Genomic DNA, 21402 nt, shown 5'->3' with positions numbered 1-21402 from the left:
AAGACATAGGATAAGAGAGATAGAGAGAGGTGACATGATGGTGGGTGGGGGTGGGGGTGGGGGTGAGTGGAAGTTGGATGGTGTGGTGCGGAGGCTGGATAGGTGTGGCTGGGTGAAAAGGGCACCATGTCCGAGTGTGCACAGCGTGAGCTTTCAAACTCAACACCTGGGAAAGGGTTCGATTGCATCTGCACACATATTCACATGCACAACATTCATACATACACACACACACACACACACACGTTTGGATTTCTATCTTTTATTACAGTGATATTAAATAATTATTACAAATATGTCCTATTTGTGTGGAAGTGTGTGTGTGTGCCTGAGTATGCCTGTGTGTGTGTGTGTGGTGTGTGTGTGTGTGTGTGTGTGTGTGTGTGTGTGTGTGGGTGTGTGTACGTGTGTGTGGTGAGTGAGTGATAGAAAGATGGCATGAGAGAGGGAGGGAGACGTTGGCATCATTTTCACTTCTAATTCATTACTACATGAATCGTACCCTGGAGTATTCTCCATCTCCAAAAAAGGCACCACCTCGAGGCCCCTATTGTTTCCTTCCTTCCCTCTCCTCTCTCCTGTGTGCTTCTGATGGCTGGTCCTTGTCAGTCATTGGCCGGACCTATTGGTCTGGCTTCAGCGAAGCATAACCGGCTAAAGTGAGGAAGTGAGGGGGTGAGTGACAGCCAGCAAACTCTGCTGGGATGATAAAAAATGCTCCCAAGGACCTTTGATGTATTTTGCTTTGTCTTCCTCCCCCTCAGACAAGTCTGAACAGCGCGGGAAGACAGAAGAGCATGTTAGTGTCAAGGGAGTTTTTTTTTTCTTCATTTAAATCCGATCCCTTCTCGTAACACCGGGCGCGGCATGCTAAGAACAAAATGGCTTGGCACCATTTGTCCAATCAATCACTTTCCCTGGGTTTCCTCCGATTACTTCCCCCCCCCCCCATCAACATTTTTGTCCTCTTGAACACTGGTTGTTTGTGTGTCTGACTATGTCTGTAAGTCTGTGTCTGCAAATATGTGTATGTGTGTACATGTGTGTGTTGTATGCACAGACATGTATGTTTATTTTTTGTATGTATTAGAACATGTGTGTATATGCGTGTATGTTTTTTTGCAAATACATGTGTATTTGTGTGTTTATGAATTTGTATCTGTAAATGCGTATATGTATTATTTTGCACATACAGTATGTGCATTTATGTGTTGTTTACGTGTACGTGCGCACGCGCGCGTGTGTGTGTGTGTGTGTATGTATGCGCACACGTTTGTATTTAAGAATGTGTGCGTATCACTTATCAGTTACAATTCCAGACGGTGCCAGGTGCCTGGATGGGTGAGTTCCCAGGAGGAAGGAAAGCAGCAGCACCACGGAGAGGACAAAGCCTTTCGTTCCTTCCCTCATCGCATCCAAGCATTCCGCTGCCCGCGGAAGCGCACACTTTAGCCTCGTTAGCACCCGGAGCCTCATGAAAGGGACCGCTGGGGTTGGGCGGGCAGGGACAGGGTTAGCGGTGAGCGAGGAGGAGAGCCTGACGGCTCAGCCAGCATCTGCCCACTGGGGCTCCGGCATTACCCAGACCCAGCACTGGGATTTAGCGGGGCGCTAACTGGGATCTGGATATGGGACCAGGCTAAGCCTCTCATTAGGGGATGGGACAAACATGGCACCTAGCATTCCCGGAATAAATAAAACTGGCCTTGGCATCCCCTGCTTCTTGATGCAATGCTTCAGTGAAAATGTTTTGTTTCCGTCTTGTGGGAACCAGTTCGGTTCGGAGAAAAAAGTAGTCAAATTCAATGAAATTACAAAAACTAAACATGGAAGATAATATCAGAAATTCATTCATTAATTCAGTCAATGGTGTATATCTATGTCTATAGTTCATAAGTAAGCCACAATGATAACAGGTGTCCAAAAAATGGGGCAATTTAGAAATGTCACCAGGTCCAGCTGAGCTGGCTAATACCTACTTCCCATGGCTTCTGTTTGCCAGTATGCAAAACTCATCTTGCAACATTTGCATCACCTGCAGGACTCATCTCTCCATTAAAACCTCTGCTCATTCAAAGCAGAACAGCATTATCAACCCCAGAATCATGCTTCAGAAGTGGGGACTTGGGCACAAGAGTCAACACCCCCCGCTTTTTCGCCTGCTCTGAGGTCAGCCCTTGCAGCCATGCTGACTGTGGATGGGTTGGGTCCAGCCCTTGCAGGGAAGCCCAAGGAGCTGGAATTATCCATGGTGACAGCTGCAGAAACCAGAGACCAAGGATATTTATAAGACTCCTGCTGCAACCCCCCACTCATGTCAAAGACCTTGCCCAGGCACAAGATAAGACCCAGCACCAACAACGCTGATCTTTCATTTGAGGATGTAGAACTTTTTTTCCAAGTTCATGTTTCTCTCCTGGTCTCCTTCTGTCTGTCACACATAGACCACACCAGACACACACACACACACACACACACACACACACACACACACACACACACACACACACACACACACACACACACACACACACACACACACACACACACACACACACACACACACACACACACACACACACACACAGTCATAAACACAAATGCATAAACAGAAAGTTCAGTTGAGGAATTTAGATATTAGAGGCCTGTATTCTGAGCATGTCTCATAAGTCATCCATTTTCTGATGTAGTTATTTGGTATCAACAAACACCACAGACCCCGTTGAAAACATTCAGGTCTTTCTTTTTCTTGGTAAAAAGTTTAGAAGAAGTTTTAAAATACTGTAGCGTGCAGGGGTACTGCAGCACTTCTGTGCGCTGTTGTGAATATGAGACTGTAAGTAGTTCACCCATGATGCTTTGCGTAAATGGTTAATGTGTGATCATTGTTCTGGATTCATGTATCTCAGCTTCCCTTTTGTGTCTAGTGCTAGCATGAGTACCTGTTATCATTTAAGTCTGTGTGTTGTGTTAACTGAATGCCTTAGTTTAGCCTCGCTTACGTTGGTGTATCAGTCTACCGTCATGTTCTGTGCTATGCCTCTATGGATCTCTCGCGAGTTCAAGGTATTCTATGTCACTTCAGTGGCCAACAAATGGCATTCCCGGGATTGTGTGGTGCATAGGACACAGGATCCTGCCATTTAACTTCAAATCTTTTTTGTCTGCCTCTACTCTTCTGGGTCAGTTCGCCACAGTATATTTAGTTTGGTCAAAACAGCCCACACACGCAATGAACAGAAACTTTGCAAAACAAACACAATTTCCCAAAAAATTCAGTCCCTGTGGAGACACACAGACAGCAGCATTGTGATTGGATAACAATAGTGTCACTGGGCGGGGCAGCATGCACATGGACACAACAATGAGGTAAGGTCAGCGAGGGCCTCGGACGTTGCATCATTCATGCGTTGTCATGTCAACCAGGTGTGCCGGCCATCTGGACTGCTAGCCTCCCACATCCCACAGTGACCCCCCATTGTGAAAAGATCCCACCTGAAAACGGCCATGTTGAGATGGACGGATCAGCTCATTTTAAAGGGGAGGTGCGTGAGAGCTCTTTTGGTGCGTTTTACGTCTCTAGGTGTTCATGTGTTGCACACCCTCACATCCAGGTGTTTGATGTTGAAAATCAAAGAAGCATAGAGAAAAGGACCCCCATCAAAATAACTTTAGACAGGCATCCTGTATAGGCCTCAAAAAGACAGAGTGCCCCACACTGTGTAATGATCCCACTTTAAAAGGAACTGATTGTGGCAGCAAATTGTTCAATTCACCGCAAATGCATTAAACAACGTACGATGGTTGAACTTTTCGGCGCGCGGTTAAGTATCAACATGGTTGATGCACAGTGCGCCTGTGCTCGCAAAAGGTGCTCCTGGATAAAAAAATAAGAGTGAGAAAGGAGCAGGAGAGAGAAGGAGGGAGGGGCTGCGGAGGGAGGGAGAGAGAGAGAAAAGCAGCAAAAGGTGCGAAGAGACCAATAGACAGAGAGAGAGACAGAGAGAGAGAGAGAGAGAGAAAGGGAGAGAGAGAGAAAGGGAGAGAGAGAGAGATGGAGAGAGAGAGGGAGAAGGAGAGAGAGAGAGAGGTCTCTGGATACTGTCAGTAAAACATAGACTGGGGAGGATGCAGACCACAGATACTGTTTCCCCCTGCAGCAATCCTCTGTTCTCTGCTCAGGGTGAGTGATGTGAGAAAGATATCACACCCTAAACTCAGGGCCTAGAGGGACTAACGCACCTGCCTGAATGCCCTGAACCCTCATCATCATCATCATCATCTCAATATCAAGTCCTTCTAATTGTTTATAAATGTCATGATATCAAACTATGCATATCATTACTGCATACAGCATCAGCAACAACAACACATTTGATTAGTTTATTATTATTATTATTATTATTATTATTATTATTATTACTACTAGTAGTAGTAGTAGTAGAAGTATGGTTTTAAAAACATCAGCATTAGGCTTTCACTAAGAGGATTCCACACCAGCACTTGCACATCATCCTGAAAGATAGTTAATTAATGCTTCCGTTATAAGAACGTTGTGATCGCCATCTGTTGGTCATTTATACGTATTGCAATTTAAAAGGGAGCCAACTGTATGGTGTGGCATGGCAAGCAGGTTGCTGCCATCTTGTGTTTTATGTGTCGAATTGCAGGCTGCTCAGCAGAGAGTCCGAAGCAGACCTATTTTCAAGAGGATTTGTTCTGTCAAATTGCAGCTGCAAGGTTTTAGAACGGCTTTACGGCAGTCAAGACACGAACACTCAGGACACGGCTTCAGGGCAGAGTCAGAGATGTTCTAAGAAGTTGCAGCTCGTGTCATCGTGAATCTTTGGTCTAAACTGGTCTTAAGACGCATTTAATACATAGTTCATATGTGTACCACTTTGACTGTACGATGACTGTGTCTCTTTTTTTTAACTGTCATCACTTCAGGAACATAATACACTGTTAAACTTCCTCTGCATATAATATTGAACCAAGCATATCATAGACAGTCGGCAATGGTGAAAGACACTACTATAGATAGGTTGTAATTATTCAAATATTGCCACACAATCTTCTTACACTCATTATCCGTTAGCTAGTTGTTCGTTCTCAATCATTATTAAGTATGAAGCCGCTCCATGAGCTGCTCTGGTAAATGTGTGGGACTCATTTTTACCCTACATGCAGCATTACATAATTAACAATGTTGTTGGAGATATGGTACTTTGAACGATGAAAGTGGCTCTTTGTGGTGCAGCTAGTAGCCTACAGTTTTGAGACACAGTCATGAGTCGGTGGGTATATCAGCTACTACTGTCGTTCATCAACAACACTCCTTGCCGTTGAGCGAGCTGAATGGAACTTTAGGAGATGTGAGCAAATACAGCCAAGTATGAGCATACCCAATTTCAAAATGTTAGCTTTTTTAGCGATCCTTGAGATATTGAAATGTGTCTGTTGCAGCGCATACTATGAACAAACTTTCATGAAATTTTGCGTTTATCCAAAGAATGTGGTAGTGATGCAGGACCTCAAAGTGCTAGATTATTTTCACCATTATTCACTAGCTGGCTCCACTCCACAAATGAAGCATAATGAGGTAGGGTAATGCGCCTCCTAGTGGCAAGCTTGCCATAACAATTTGAGAATTTTTAGCTAAATGTTTTTTGTAGCTGTTGCCCAAAGTTCAGTGGGTGTTAGCACCAAGGCTGTGGGGCACAAACCTCATACTCCATATCAGACGTGGCGCTACAAGCATACCAAGTTTCATGTGGATTGTTGAAGTCTAACTATATGAAATCGTCGACCATAACTGGTGGGGAAAAAAAAAAGAAAAACTTTGACAAACTTTGACTACATGAGCGCCTGCTTGCGTGCAATGGCGGTCATAATAAGGCATAGCCTCAGCTAGACAGGTCAGGATTGAAAAACAAGCCATTTGACCTTTAGATGATGTGACTATGTAATGATGACCCACTTCGTAGGTCAGAAGAACACATATTTCTCTTCAGTTGGTTCCACCCTCTATTGTGGCTCACGGAGGCTTGGGATCATGATTACATTCCCCCTCCCCTTCTACCTGCCTGTAAAATCCTCCAGGGACAACCAGTTTCAGATTCCAGCACACACATTAAAAGTGGATACCGGTAGTCTGGTTTTCCTTCACTATAGAAGATGGAGGCGCCAGGCGTGCAGCTTGAAATAGCCTACACTTCACTCGACGGATGTCATTTGTAAATGCACAAAATAATAATTGAATGTGTGCTGTATATTACCATTCCTGTAGTAATGTATTGAAGTGTGTTGTGTCTATAATTAAAAAGGCACTGTAGTTGTGTTCCGGGTTTTAAACAGTTTTTCTTTCTCTCTAGTTCACATTGAAAACCTACAGTGCATGTGATTGCTCACTCAAGATAATGTAACGGTTTTCATTATTTAGTTAAATTATACTATTAATAATGAATATGTTTTGGTCTTTCAGCTCTACCTGTATGCACTGGAGTTTCTCTTCTTGTGAACCAGACTGCAAAACCACTGGATAAAGGTAGTGCATAGGCTTTTCCACTTTTCCACCTGCATGCCAGGCATACACACACACACAAACTCACACACACAAACTCACACAGACACACACACACACAAACTCACACAAACTCACACACACAAACTCACACACACACACACACACACACACACACACACACACACACACACACACACACACACACACACACACACACACACAAACTCACACACACACACACACACACACACCACACATTTAGCAGACAGCATTTTGAGCGGAAGCAGTATCATCATCAGTCTTTTTAGTTGACAGTGTGAGTAGCCCTACCGCTGTGATTGGACATGAAAAAACTGTCACATGACTACAAGAGAAACATTAAATTAAGAAATGAATGACCTAATTCTGTTAAATCTAAAAAAGATTTATATGTGTTCACAGATTACAGTACATTAGTAATCGAACAGGCAGTGACGTGTGCCAGAAACAGTCCTAGTGTTCACTAACAGGAGACATCTATAACTAGGTAGTCTACTACTGCACATCCCTCTCTTGGCCAATCAGGAGTTAAGGAGACACCCAAATGGATGTGATCATTGATAAACTGAATCAATAGTGCCAGATTTATTCCATAGTGGCAGATTTATTTCAGTCTGGAAAGCCACTGAATAGAGATTAGAATTATGAATTATTATTCATAAGAATATCTATAGGTAAACGTGTTGTGACGTTAATGTAAACCTTGTCATGCTTTCAGATGTCTCTCTGCTAGGTCTGCCTCGAAACGTACAGGTATCTGGTTGGTGGGTATTTCATTAATCCCACAAGGAAATTACTTTGTTACAGCAACAACAAATGTAAACACAGGCACATAACATAAAAATATGAAGATAAGATATCTGTGTTGTGCCTCATGAAAACTGTATGTAACATTTGTATGTATATTGTAGCAGGATGGAGGCCACCCCATCTACTGAAAGAGAGATGGAGGGGGTCTGATTCTCCAGTGGAGCCATGCTGGATATTTGTTCATGTGTTCAAAAGGACTTGCATTGTTTGTATCAGAAAGGCTTATGCCATTCAGTTATAATCCCTGAGCAATATTAAAGGGAGACTTTTTTTTTTTAACCTGGGCCCTATTTTCCCATCTTTTTGGGTCCAAATTTTTACAAAGGAGAAAAACGATCAAAATCAGCCCAGTATTGGGTTAGAACACGATAACCAGCAACCGCAAAACAGCTGTTCAATGTAATCCCATGGGGCAAGCATCTGTGTCAAAGTAAACCGCTTCTTTTCGCCACTGACAGGCTCAAAATGTTACTATAAGTGACTGACTACATGGAAAGGATCCCTCCAGAGATAGACCTACGTCTGTTTACTTCAATGACTGTAAAGAAACTGTAGAAAATGAATGACTATATTAAAGCCGTTAGATTTGACAGAGGAGAAGCCATGGACAAGGCACGTTTTTTTGTGCCATAGATTTAAGTTTGCAAGCTTATCTACGGTAGGCAAAAAGCCATATCCATATTCATATCCACTATAAAATGGGCATGTTAATGATTGTGGTTAATTTCCTGTAGTTTCTTTCATCATGGGACTAGAGTTTTTTTTAATTGTGTTACTTTGTTAGTCCTCTTTCCAATATCATTCACATTACATGTATTTTATGAAGTTAAAATGTTCTTTGTTGTTACTATAACAAATATAACTCACAACGTGTACGTGTTGTGGGACTTGTTTATTGGAAAGTATTGCATAAAGTCCTACCTTCAGTCATTCTATGCGCCAGTCCCATAGAATTTATCCAAACTGGGGACAGGCAAATATTAGGCCACGTACCCAGTGTCAGCTGCTGCCTGCTGACAGTGACAGCAGCATGGGAAGTTGGATTGATAATGTTAGGCAGACAGTAACTGATGAAGGTAATGGTACCTCATATGGATGGCGATCTTAACGATTTACATATTAGGTAACAGCAGCCAGAAATAGAGATAAAAAAAATCACCTGAGCTCCAGATGGGTTGGTCAAATATTGCATTAATAACTACTCATATTCTTGATCCACCAGACATAACAACCACAACCAATGTGTTTCTCATTTACGGGTGTGTTTCTCACACCCGTAAATGAGAAACAAACACCTGAATGAGAAGCACACCCCTGAATGAGAAACACACTCCTGAATGAGAAACACACCCGTAAATGAGAAGCACACCCGTAAATGAGAAGCACACCCGTAAATGAGAAACACACCCCTGAATGAGAAACACACCCGTAAATGAGAAACACACCCCTGAATGAGAAACACACCCCTGAATGAATTCCAGCTCCGGTCCCACTTCTACTGGCCTGGTTGTCACTGGCTCTATGTCGACCGGTGTGACTCATGCATGGCTCAGAAGGAGCTGACACATTGCGCTCATGCTCCGCTGCAGCAGTATCAGGTGAGGACCCCCAAGGGGTGTGTTTCTCATTCAGGGGTGTGTTTCTCCCTGGTGTACAGCGTGTCCTGGTTCACACCCGTCGACATAGAGCCAGTGACTACCACGCCAGTAGAAGTGGGACCGGAGCCAAAGAGAAGGGGGCACACAGAGCAGCCACCGCTGGAATTGCTGCATCTTGGTCCTCGCTGCGCTGACAGAGTTAGCACCGTTCCTCCTCACGCAGCCGCCGAGACAGAGCATCTTTGGGCCGCTTGGCTGGTGACCATCACCTGCAGCTGTGGCTGAGGTGCTTGGTTGCAAGGTGCTGGCACTGAGCAATGGTGTACAGCGTGTCCTGGTTCAATGCATCGATAGCACCCCTTGGACTGCCCTGCCACCCTCTAGGGGCCCTTCTGTGGTGACTTGGGAGCTGCATCACAGCCTGATGAATCTTCATCCTCCTCACTCTCTTCATCCTCCTCACTCTCTTCATCCTCCTCACTCTCTTCTTCCTCCTCACTCGCTTCCAGGTCGGCCTGGTGCACACAATGGCTTGAGCTCCGGGACCACAAAACATGCTCCACATTCTCAGCCTGGTCTAAGGCTGCAGCCTGAGAGCTGGGGACACTGAGGCCAATGTGCTACTGCATCCCCTCTGGCTGCAAGCCCCGAACATAAGCCTCTTATTGGCTCTCAGTGAAGGAGGGGTAGCCCCTGCAAGCATACAGGCGTAAGTTGGCAGTGTAAGCGTCCAGTCCCTCTCTGTCACTCCGGCGGTGGGAGGCCAGATGGTCACGGGCGTCGTCGGCGAACACCTTCTGGCCGAAGCGATGCTGGAGCACCCCCTTAATGGCTGGCCAGCTTGCCTGCTCTACTGGTTGCAGGTCTACCAATGCTTGAAGCGCCTTGCCCTATAAAGCAACAGCAACCTGAACCCCTGTCTCTTCAGTCAACCAGCCAATGAGGCTCGCTGCCAGCTGAACTAGAATGAGGTAGGTCTCAAGTGGCTCTTCTCCTCTGTAGCGCGGTAGCTTTGAAGTGCTCCGGCACTGCGCCTCTGCAGTTGCAGTGGTGGTTCTCGGCTGCCCGGCAGTTGAAGCGGCAGCTGGTCCCAGGGGTCATCCAGGATGGGGAATCTCATCCTGGTGCAGCTCTCCAGTAAGGACAATCGTTGCAGGTTCCATTCCACCTCTGACATGAGTCAGAAGGCCTCTCTTTGGCATCTTGCTGTTTTATTAACTCATACACAAGCATTCAGAGGACTGACTATTACACACCTAACATTACGGAAGTGCACACCCCTCTTACACGCTACAGGGTTGTAGTGAGAGCGAGCTGAAATAACTCTAAAAATAAGGGAGGCCGCTGAGTCCACAGTATTAAGGGAATGTTCGTGGCAGGCTAGCAAGCAACACCTGCACTGAGGACAACCGGGGTATCACTTGGCCCGGAAAAAGATAGTGGATTAAAGGTAGCGAGGAAAGGGAACTGTAGGCAGACGTCAGGGTCCGGGTTACTGAATGCTTTTCATGAGACTTGGCCTCCTCTTCGCTGAACACATATAAGGAAGTCCGCTTTTTTACCTAATGTGTTTGTTTTGTGTTCATGTCAGTATCGTTGTAATATGTTACTGTAGTTGCGAGTGCCTTCAATGCAGTTTTAGGAGATGCCTGTTTGAGTGTGGTGATCAATTGGTTTTTTTTTTTCCTGACTGTATTTATGGGATGTGCAGAGCCAGAATGACAGATTGATCCCATATGGGTTTTCTGTTTATTTTGTATGCTAGTTCACCTGTGTTTGTCTTATTTGCATGTCCTCTCAGTGTTTGTGGAGGGGAACTGTGTGCTACTTGCTGCTCAACGTAGATTTGCTTTTTATAATTCAATTGTTGTTTAATAAAGGAACTCTGTTGCTTAATATCGGCTAGTTGTTTGTGCATTGAGTACTCTCCCGGACCAGATCATCAAGGTTTGTCAGAAGGCCCGGCAATGAGGTATGGCAATTAGACCTGAAAAAGTCATAATTTGGTGCAAAAATCTTCCGAATAGTGCTGAAATGAATATTGATGCTGGCTTTGTACCCAAGGGCAATACAGGGGGCTGTGTTCATATTCTCATAAAGTGACACATTTCAATAAATTCACTTGCTCTGTATTGCGAATTGTCTGTGAACTGTAGGCCTACCTTAAACAAACAAAAGGTCAAAGGTGACCGCATCAAAATAAATAAATGATACAGAGATTAAATTGTAGGTCTTTAGAATTGAAAAAAAATAGGAATATTATATCATGTCCACCTCACAGCCATGGGTCACAGACACACGATTCCGTACGGCGATGCTGTAACAGAATATCTCACCTTCCTTTGCTGGTGTTCTAACCCACTACTAATGTTTGTCATCAGAGGGCGCTGTTTGCGCATCTTAACAAATTGGTATTCTGTGTAAGTGCAGTGGTTTGGATTTGGAATTAGCACATTAACACATCCCTGCGGAAACAGAAACTGTATCTTACTAGGCGACCCTAATTCGGTGTTTATGCTAGTGTGGTAATATGCAGGTCGGGTGCAATTTGGTAGGCTAGTAATAATTTCAGTTGCGCAGTCACAGTACGCGGGACACAACAAAGAAAATACATACAGTGTACATAAACTTTGATCACGCAAAAATTACATGGTTTGCCTACTGTGAAAAATGTCTAGGCCCTTTTAATCAGCAGAGACAAGCAATGTGCTTATTTTGTCATCAGAGAAACGGTTCATTGCATATGGACAAGGTCGACTAACGCACGAAACTCGTAAGCATATTTCCTCAAGCAACTCAGCTTCATAATTTTCCATTTCACAGTGGATTGACTGTAAATGCCTGTAAAATATCAGAAAAACACACATAACCGTGGCTCATCTATATAGTCTATATATGGGTTTCAAAATGGCAGGCAGATCCGTTTGAGATTTAAAAGCTATAAGCAGGTAAAAGCTAAGGCACCAATGGCTAAATGTGATTGTGGGTTTATTGGAATTTCAGGACATGGAGTGCATGTTGGAATAAGGCAATTACAGTTTAGACTAATTATTTCAGCGAGTGAGCCACACATTGGCGTTTGTTAGCAACCTAGTAAATGACAAGAGGTGAATAGTAGAAGTATAACTTAAAGTTTGTATCAATTTTTTGTATTCTTGCGCCATTAACTGATTATTGTACTTTGGTGTGTGCAAACCTCGGATAATCTCTGACTGTCTTGAATAACATTAATATCCTGAACTGAGAAAAGACTTATACTCAAGTGTAGGGGAAATCAGGTACAGTTGTAACACTTACTGCTATTTTGTAATTTTTGTCAAAAATCGGCACAGGTGACACCTTTCATTTCAACATATGCAACATCTTTCGTCTCTATATTTACTTCACTAATTCAAGCGCATGTACCTTTCTTTTTGTTCATTTTTTATCTAAATGCTGTGAGTGTCTTGGGGACAGTTGTAACAGTGGCCGAGGAAAATTTCAACATACCAGTTTGAAGGGGGAAAGTAACACTTATGGGAACAGCCATGCATTATTCAAACCAAAACAGTGGTGGATACGTTTTTCTCTGTAAGTTACAATCTTTACAGCGTTTGTGTTCAAAATGCCAGAGATATAGTCGCTTACAAACCAATTGACCGATCGCCAGGGCCCCGCCCCCTTAGTTACTGTTGCTACGTCCGACACAGTTCCCGGAACTGTCACGCCAAAAGCCATGGCGAGTACGGGGACAAGCGCTATAGCTGTCAGTGTGAGTGATGATTTTTGGAGTAATACCTCCAAGATATCCTCCAGATCAAGGCAAAAGGGACTGCAATATGCAGTGGAAGGATATATCTTAATATTAAGATCAATAACGAAGTGGACACAACAATAATCGAAGCAAAAGCATACAGGTCTCAATAAAAGAAATGAGAAACCCCACGACCTCTTCATTAAATGCAACCAGCACAGCCTTGTAGACAGACTATTCATGTTATTTCACCACTGGGTAAGATCTGTATATAATATTTCAAGCTAGCTAATAACCTACAAAGATTCTTTATTCTTATTATTTATTCCGTCTCTGGCGAGAGACTCTGGAGGTATCTATCTAGCTAGCTAGGATGGTGACAATCTAGAGAACAGTACAGTACCAGTGTGGATCAAGATAGCTACTAGTAACGTTATTGTTCAAGGGATGTGTGTGCATGTTGCTGAAAGTATTTCAGTCACTGTAGATAACGTGCTTGTAAAATGATGATCCTGATGTAATGCTATGGCTTTGTATTAGATCGCCAGGTTATTGCTCTCAGGTTGTGCCTTATGCATACCTTGGGATACTCAGGAGTAGGTTGCCCATTCACAAAATGCTACAAAGATTAAAATAAAAAAAACTTCATAATGGCCTTTTGTTCAACATTGATACAGTATGCTAGGCTCGAGCTAGTCTCTCCAACTAAAGTGTTAATGTTAAAATCAAAATGTTAATGTTACCGTCTGTAAAATTGCAGGCTGAGCTATCCTAGCTAGCGATGTTAATGTTACGTTTGTAAAGTTGCACGCTGAGCTATCCTAGCTAGCGATAGCAAACGCCAGCAGCGTAAATACAAAGTGTTAAATAAAAGTTCTGTTCAATGTTGTATCAAGCATAAATACAAAGTGTTCGTTAAAAGTTCTGTTCAATGCTGGCGTTTGCTATCGCTAGCTAGGATAGCTCAGCGTGCAATTTTACAGACGGTAACATTAACATTTTGATTTTAACATTAACACTTTAGTTGGAGAGACTAGTTATGTACTTGTAGTGATAATAATACAAGTTGTCATGAACCATAACTGTTTGGGGATGTTCTCTCAACTAGATAGTTAGTTATCATACCTAGCGATAGCGTAGTTCGCTAGATAGATAGCTAGCTGCAAGCAGCTTAATTTACTTTGGAGCAGACATGTGTTTTTCGATATATTGAGTTGGGAGTGGGGTCTCCCACACTGTTTAATCCACCGCCGGCACATTTCCTCCTGAGTTTTGGGCTTTGGAAATGCGGAAAAAAACGACGCATCCCTCTAATCTCTGTATCAGATCTACAAGTCCCGCAGGAACACTGTTTCACCATGCAGCTCAGACCTCAAAGTTGTCGGACCTTCTTCTCTTAGTAGCGGTTGCTAAGGTATGATTGGATGAGGGCCGTTCTAGGGAGGAGTTTCGTTATCGGTCAATTGTGTCACATTTTCGCAAAAATTACTAGCCTATTTTATGTGTTTCCGTTGTACCCAGCCAATAACTGCAATATACCACATTGTATGCAGCTAATAATTACACTAGCATCTAGTTTGGAAATCACTGATTACAACCACCTGTAACGTGTGTTCCTGGGAAAACGCATCAATTGTGGAGTCAAAATCTTTTGCAGGATTTAAAAGTTACAGATTTGCCCCACAAAACGAATTCTGTCGAATATTTGACAGAGATTGAGACACACACTGAAATTTAGAATGTAGCATGCTGATGTCATCACACATGTTGTCTGTGAGTTTCACAGCATTATATCAGACATGAGCTGAGAAATTAAGCAAGTTACAACTGTCCCCGTGTAACAACACACACAACGCATCACAACGCACAGCCTAACTTGTTTATCGGGTTTCTGTGCCTAAACCGATGTAACCATCGTTGTATTAAAAAAAACAAATTTCTGAATTAAAAACACCGAAAACTATTTCTGAAAAAAGGCTATAATCTAAGCTATATCGACCCCCCATTTCAGACGAGTGCGGTCATAGCAGCAGGCATTTTTCTGCTCAAGACGCAACTTGATTTGATGGCGCATAGCAAAGAGCTTGACAGAGGTTAAGAGGTTCGGTCAGCAAGTAACAGACAAGGTTCATTGTACTGAAGCACCGCTCCAATGACAACATGGTCTGTGAGGCCCATTGGGTGGTCACACTTACTTGACTAACTATTTTTCAATTAGAATCGATCACCCACATCATAATAATGCCATAATAATAAGGACAATAATAAAAATAACAATAATAATAATAATATAACAATTGTAATAATAATAATAATTACAAGGGGGCGGTTTGCCCGTGGGACACTGACACGAACAGGCTGTTACACAATTAAAGAAGAAAAAACATCTTTCGCCCCCGTCACAAAACTTTAGGGGGGCTTGCTTTTGTTCTTTCTGAACTCAAGGCACCATCATTACCGCTGATTACCGCTGAACAGTTTGACGACCGTATTGACTGCCAGAAACGTTCCTTTCACCTATTCTCGCCGCTTTTGTCCGTGCACAAACTGAATGAGGCGCTTTTCTTCCACCACTTCCCCTCCTCCCTTTTTCATGCGGTGACAATTAGTTTGCTACTCGGACTTGTTTTTAGTTGAAAGAGCATAAATGTACAGCGTGCCCTCCGTTCACAGAACGAGTGAACTCACAAGAGCCACTCATGGCGCACCGTGATTTGTGTAAATTCTGAAATTACTTTGCCTATCACGGTCATCACACGCTTAAGCAGGGGTAATTACAACAGCATGGGAGAAAATAGGCTGTGAGTGAAACGACAAGATGTCGAGATTACTATGCATTCATTAATCCATGAAGTAAACGGTTACAGTCCATAGCCCAAAGAGTAGTAGGCCTAGCGGTGACGGACAGAAAGAGAACTCACAATTTTTCACATCGGTAAATGATTCAGAACTCAAGCATTCTATTACAATCCCATTAAAATATTGTAAAATTAAATAACAAGTAAAAAATCTAACAAACAGAGGTAAATCAATACGGTGAGAATAATACATCGCATTTTTCTAATGGCCAATTAGCGATGCTGATGGGTTTGAAAAGGTGACTTTTTTTTTACATGTTCTGATTTATCCCATTTACTCAGAAGGCCTACATGCAACTACTGCCAGCGTGGTTGCCTTTGCCTGCATTAGATTTCAAATATCATCACTACATTACAGCATAGCTGGTGATACACAAGGAACTTTAACCGCCCTGTTGCTAAGTAGACCTATAAGCATCAGCAGCTTCGTGAAGTTTATGCGATTTCGAGTGTCTGTCGAAGGCTGCCTAGGCGCAAGTCCACGGCGCTCCGTCCTTTAGTTGACCTTCCACTGTCAGGGAGCATTACAAGACGCAGAGATAATCACATGGCACGGTTAACACGTCTGGACACGCGGTAAGCTATCACGTTAAACACGGGACGATAGCCTATTCACTTATGACGCCTTGGGGGTTTGGACCATACATGAATTGACCACGACCACAAGGGTTCAGGGCAAAAGAGTTCAAGTGATTTCGACGTCGCAACGATAGGTGTCTGACACCGTCCTCAAACTCTCTCATTCAAATGGATCCGGTTAGGGCACGAGAACACTGCTTGAGGGGTCAAGAGTGGAGCTTAGCCATTCTTACGCATTCTATACTCACAACCTGACTCCAGTCAATTTGCTGACAGGTGTGTTCACTATTTTGTATAAAACGTTTTTGGTTCAAAACGGCCATAACATGAATGCAAGTAACCTATCTGAAAATAATAATAATAACTTCTGTATTGTTTTGAACAACAATTTTTATTTGCTTTATGTCTTTTCATTCGTTGAAACATATGTCCTACTTGGCGCACATGCTCTAAAAATCCACCTTTTACACTGAAATTTACTAAATTTGAAATGATCGCGCAAATCAAAATTAGATTCTATAGTAGCAATGATTTTAATACATAAATGAACATACATTAGAAAAAAATTGGGAGGTAAAATGTCACGGCATTGATATTCAACGCAAAGTTCCACCGAAAAAAAATATAATAAGAAAAAATAAAAAAAAATAAAAAGAGATGGTGGGCTTTTTAAGTGCCCTGTCTTTTCTTTCCGCGTTCTCTTTTTTTCGGTGGGCACTGCTTTACTCTAGGCATCAGGTAAATCAGGACTCTTGTATTTATATAAATGTCTTCTGTTCACATTATGTCAGTTCCGTCTTGGTTAAGCAAAAAAAAAAAAAAATGAAATGGAAAAAGAGGATAAATACATTTTAAAGACAGAGCATTCCAGTCGACCCCGGGCGGTTTGACAGCCTTCACATAATAATAATAATTATTGTAAAAAAAAAACACGGCCTCTGATTAAGGCAGGCACTGATGTGCTTGTTTGTCTTGTTGATTGTCTGTCTCGATTTCCCTCTTAAATGTGTTCATTTTCTCATCGTCTTCCCGACTCGCCCGCGGGGCAGCTCGTGGTGCGATGTCAGATGTCACATTCGCTGTCGCTCGAAGTGATGGAGATGGCCGACGCGGCCGCTTTGCTCGACAGGCTTGCTTCGGGGCTCGACGCGGTTCCGAGACGGTCCACTGCGCTGTCTTCTCCAGTCAGGGATCGAACCGAGCCGTTAGACATCACTTGTTGTTGTAACCTATTTCAGTGAAAAAACGAATAAGAGACAAAAAAAAACGATTCTATGAGCAAAATTCAATTTCTTATACAAGAGGGGAGTCTAGGCTACAGTTTTGACCGAACACATTCCTGAAAAAGGTTTAACAAGTCAACTTAGTAGCCAAATATAATGAAGCCTATATCTCAGTATTATATCACGCCAGTACCAGAGCTGCAGGGGCTTGGGGCTGAGTTGAACCTTTGGTGACATGCACCGGAAGAACAAGCGCTGTCAAAAAAGGAGCATCGCTTACTTCATGGGCCTCTCAGCGAGGATGGTCATGTCAAGGCTGTATTATTCTGTACGAATTACTACATAGACTGTGTATCCCCATAAGATGCCGTTGAAACAGTGGCTACTCAATATGGCTAAATTAAGCCCATGTGAAACCGAGAACTTGAAGTGAAATAATTTTACAATCTTTGAGGCATGTGGACTACAATAAAGCCACGTAGCCTTCCCATTTTGGATAGAGGGAAATCTACCAGCAGCAATACACTGAAAGACTGAACTGGTTCACAAATTTAGAGAGGTTTTGAGCCGATTTTTGTCTTTTCCAAATATTACCATTGCCTGCAACCCACAAAACAAAACAAATGTTTACCCTCTCGATAGAATTACCTTAATCCAGTTGTAATCAGGCAAATCCAGAAACAGATTACAAAAGATTCGCAATGAAATGATAGCTATAGTCGTTTCATAATAATTGCTGAGGCAACAAGGCAACAGCTATTATTCTGTATGAACACATATAGGTTGTATTTCCATGTAACTTAGGTTAGCCCACGGGCCTTTACAGTTCAACAAGATGTAGGCTAGCCCCTAGTCTACAGTATTGCCCATCGAGGTGACCGCTTAGGAAATGCCGACGTAGGCCTTGGTAAACGTTATGTAATTCAAATGTTATGATATTTATATCATAAAGCTTTTTACTTTAATTTCAGTGTGTTAGCTGGATTGTAAGCTACATCTATTTATTCGAACAGCCAATAGGCCCACTGTTATGCGAGCATATATAGCTTACGGTTTCTGAAAATAATATCCAGTCTTTCCTTGTAAAAACGTGGACTACAGCACGAATATTTGTAAATGTAATGTCTACATATTCTTTGAATTCAACCGAAGAATTTATAACGGGGGTAAATATCGAATTGTTGTGGCTGTTTCGTCCACCAGATTCCATCGTAGATGACTGAGAACTAAAACGATTATTTGACTACAGGATTTCAATTAAACCGAAAATGGCTAAGTGTTGTCCCAAACGACTTCAACAAATAAAGCATACAAAGGAACGAGACCACAGGTGCATACGCTTAAATGATGGAATCACTTTGGGATATTCACCTGTTTTTCGCAGCCGCGGCTCTATCCCTTTGTCTCCGGTTTTTAAACCAGTTTCCGACTTGGGTGGGAGTGAGTCCTGTAGCTTGTGCGAGCTCTCTCTTTTTGCTAGGGTTCGGGTAAGGGTCTTGGAGGTACCACTCTCGGAGCAAATGCCGGGTCCTTTCTTTGAAGCAATGAGTCTTTTGTTCGCCATCCCAAATTGTTTTGGGCAGTGGAAACTTCTTCCGTACTCTGTATTTGTCCACTGGTCCTAGCGGGCGGCCCCGGAGCTTCTCCGCCTCCTGGTAGTGCGACTCCAGCCAAAGCGCTTGCAGTTTGGAATGCGACTCTTTGGTGAACTTGTGGTTCTCCAGAATGTGGTAGAGCTCTCGGAAATTCCCAGTGTGAAAAGCCACGATGGCCCTAGCCCGCAAGACCGACTCATTGCGGTTAAGGACCTCGCAGGCACCAGGGGCGACCGGCAGCGACCAGAGGAACCGGCCGAGGCGTTCGATGTCCCCACTCTCCTCCAAAGTCTCGCATACCCCCGCAACTTGCTGGGGACTGAAATTCAAGATTGGCAATTGAAACATGAAGGCTTCTGTTTCCCCCCCTCGTAGTCCTTGCTACCTCTCTCTCATACACGCTCCCTCTCCTCCGTTTCCTCTCCGTCGCCTGATCCAGACAAAAAGGCAATTCCAAAGTCAACAGATCAACCGTTACACGACACACAGGAGAGGATGCCCCTCTGGCTGACTACGGCAGCCTCGGTGGGCGAACTGGGGAGCTCGAGAATACGAAGGTGCAACGCAAGACTCGAGATATTTTTGAGGGGGAAAAAAGACGTCCAGTCCTCTTCTGATTTTCTATTGGACTTGGCAGATTGGTTGCGTAGTTTCCAAGGACGCCTGTCAATCACTGTCAAGTGTGCCAATCACGCGGAAAGCAGCGCAAATATTTCAGCACCTCCCCACTCTCAACAGCGCCTGTTAAAATGTAAACATTTCCGACCTATTCGTTGTTGCCTTTAACCAATGTGATTGGCCATTCGTGCGTTTTTCTTGTTGTAAATAGTGTTGTTAATAACAATTTTCGCTTACAGAAGAAATAATCGATTTATCATACAAAAGGTCCGGCTGTCATGGCTTCTTTCTGCTGCTGCGTAAACATTCACATGCGCAGCAACGCCATTACAAATCGAGAAACCTTCGCGTTTTTCACCCACAAAAGTTTAGTGCATCACCGTGTTTTGAGTAAAGATCGCACATCTCGAAAACGATTGGTCACAAAATTGCCATTTCTTTTGGGGTTTCTGGATTGTTTCCGACGAAATGCATTGTCGTTACGCGCTGCTCTCTCCGGCATAATATAACGAGGACAGGACGAACATGGCAGCACAAGCGGGGCTCTACTCAATTATGCATTAAACAATATGAGCAGCGGAGACATCTGACAGCCGAATGCAACGAATCATTGGTCGGTCAAAAGTAATAAAGCTGTTCGAGACTTGAAATGAGGATACAGACGACAGCATAGCAGCGGAAAGCATTCTGCTTCAATGCAACTCAATTTTGGACATCTGAATCCCGATCATACCAGTCATAAATATAACCTCAATCACGATATGTAAACATCCGGCTTATTTATTATGTCAATGTAGCTCTTTCAAATAGACTGTATTATGGACACTGAGACGTATTTGCGTGAGACAATTTTTATTTATTTTTCATTTGAATAGATTCTACTGAAACAAATTCGACAATAATTCACAAATATGTAGGCTGCTGGAACAAATAAGCAATTGGTGCGGGCCCTCTTTGTTTGTTTATTATTATGGGCTATTTGTAAATTATTATGCAGAAGCATCCTGTGGTGACAGGTGCATGTATGCACACACTATTGCACAGAGACACAATGCCTGCCTCTCTCGGAAAACGGGCAAAAATATCCCATGTTAGGAAATGTGGAGCAGCAGCTGACTAGAGCCGTTTTAGGATCAGCCACAGCCCGCTTTGTGCTCTGGCTGAGGCGGTAAATAAGACGGCGGATAGATAACGCAGATGGTTTGAAGTGTCGGGTCAGATTATTTCACGGCTGGCTACAGTGGAAAAGTTCATTCTGACGGAAAGCCCCTGATATTATTTTCACAGATCCACACAGTTCAATTGAAGAAAGCCCTCCGGGGCCCTTTTTGCATGATGTATGAGCGGCGTGTAGTTCCAGTTATGGAACTGCCGTCTGTATGATCTGAGCTGCTCATTTTCATGCACCATACTTATGCCACCGGGAATGGCACTTTTCATAACGTCATGATCCACATTTGTCATTTCCGAGATATTCAAATATGACCCAGTCTATGGCAAATGTACGACATTAAGTTATGTTCAGAGGTAAAGAAAATGCAGTATTTTTTAACAGGTGTAAACAAAGCTTATTTACAGACATTTTAATGTAGTAAAATAGTCTAAGAAAAAAAGACTTCCCAAAATCTAACTGTAAAATCTATTGTAAAATACTGACAATAAAAACAATGTCATAACAATCCAATTATTACTGTCAGTAAGTTATTGATAATTAGACTAGCCCCTGTGATATACTATAATCATTGTTGCTGCTACGCCCAAGTCTAAACAATGATGGGCTAATACCAAGCTACTTTTAAAGTTGTGTTGACGGGTGTTGAAGA

At 43.0% G+C, this 21402-nt stretch overlaps 1 protein-coding gene across 1 annotated transcript; it reads right to left on the bottom strand.

Moving 5' to 3' along the window:
* Nucleotides 1-16515: 16515 nt before the first annotated feature.
* Nucleotides 16516-21113, bottom strand: six6b (SIX homeobox 6b). Its single transcript, XM_012824718.2, has 2 exons — nucleotides 18738-21113; nucleotides 16516-17372 (listed from the first exon to the last, which is right to left on the bottom strand). Exons 1-2 carry the CDS (start codon nucleotides 19307-19309, stop codon nucleotides 17207-17209), a joined length of 738 nt encoding a protein of 245 aa, XP_012680172.1. The 5' UTR covers nucleotides 19310-21113; the 3' UTR covers nucleotides 16516-17206.
* Between the last annotated feature and the right edge of the window lie 289 nt (nucleotides 21114-21402).

The sequence above is a fragment of the Clupea harengus genome, chromosome 15 (genome assembly GCF_900700415.2).
Source record: "Clupea harengus chromosome 15, Ch_v2.0.2, whole genome shotgun sequence".
Classification (NCBI taxonomy): domain Eukaryota; kingdom Metazoa; phylum Chordata; class Actinopteri; order Clupeiformes; family Clupeidae; genus Clupea; species Clupea harengus.
This window is presented reverse-complemented; position numbering and strand designations above follow the sequence as displayed.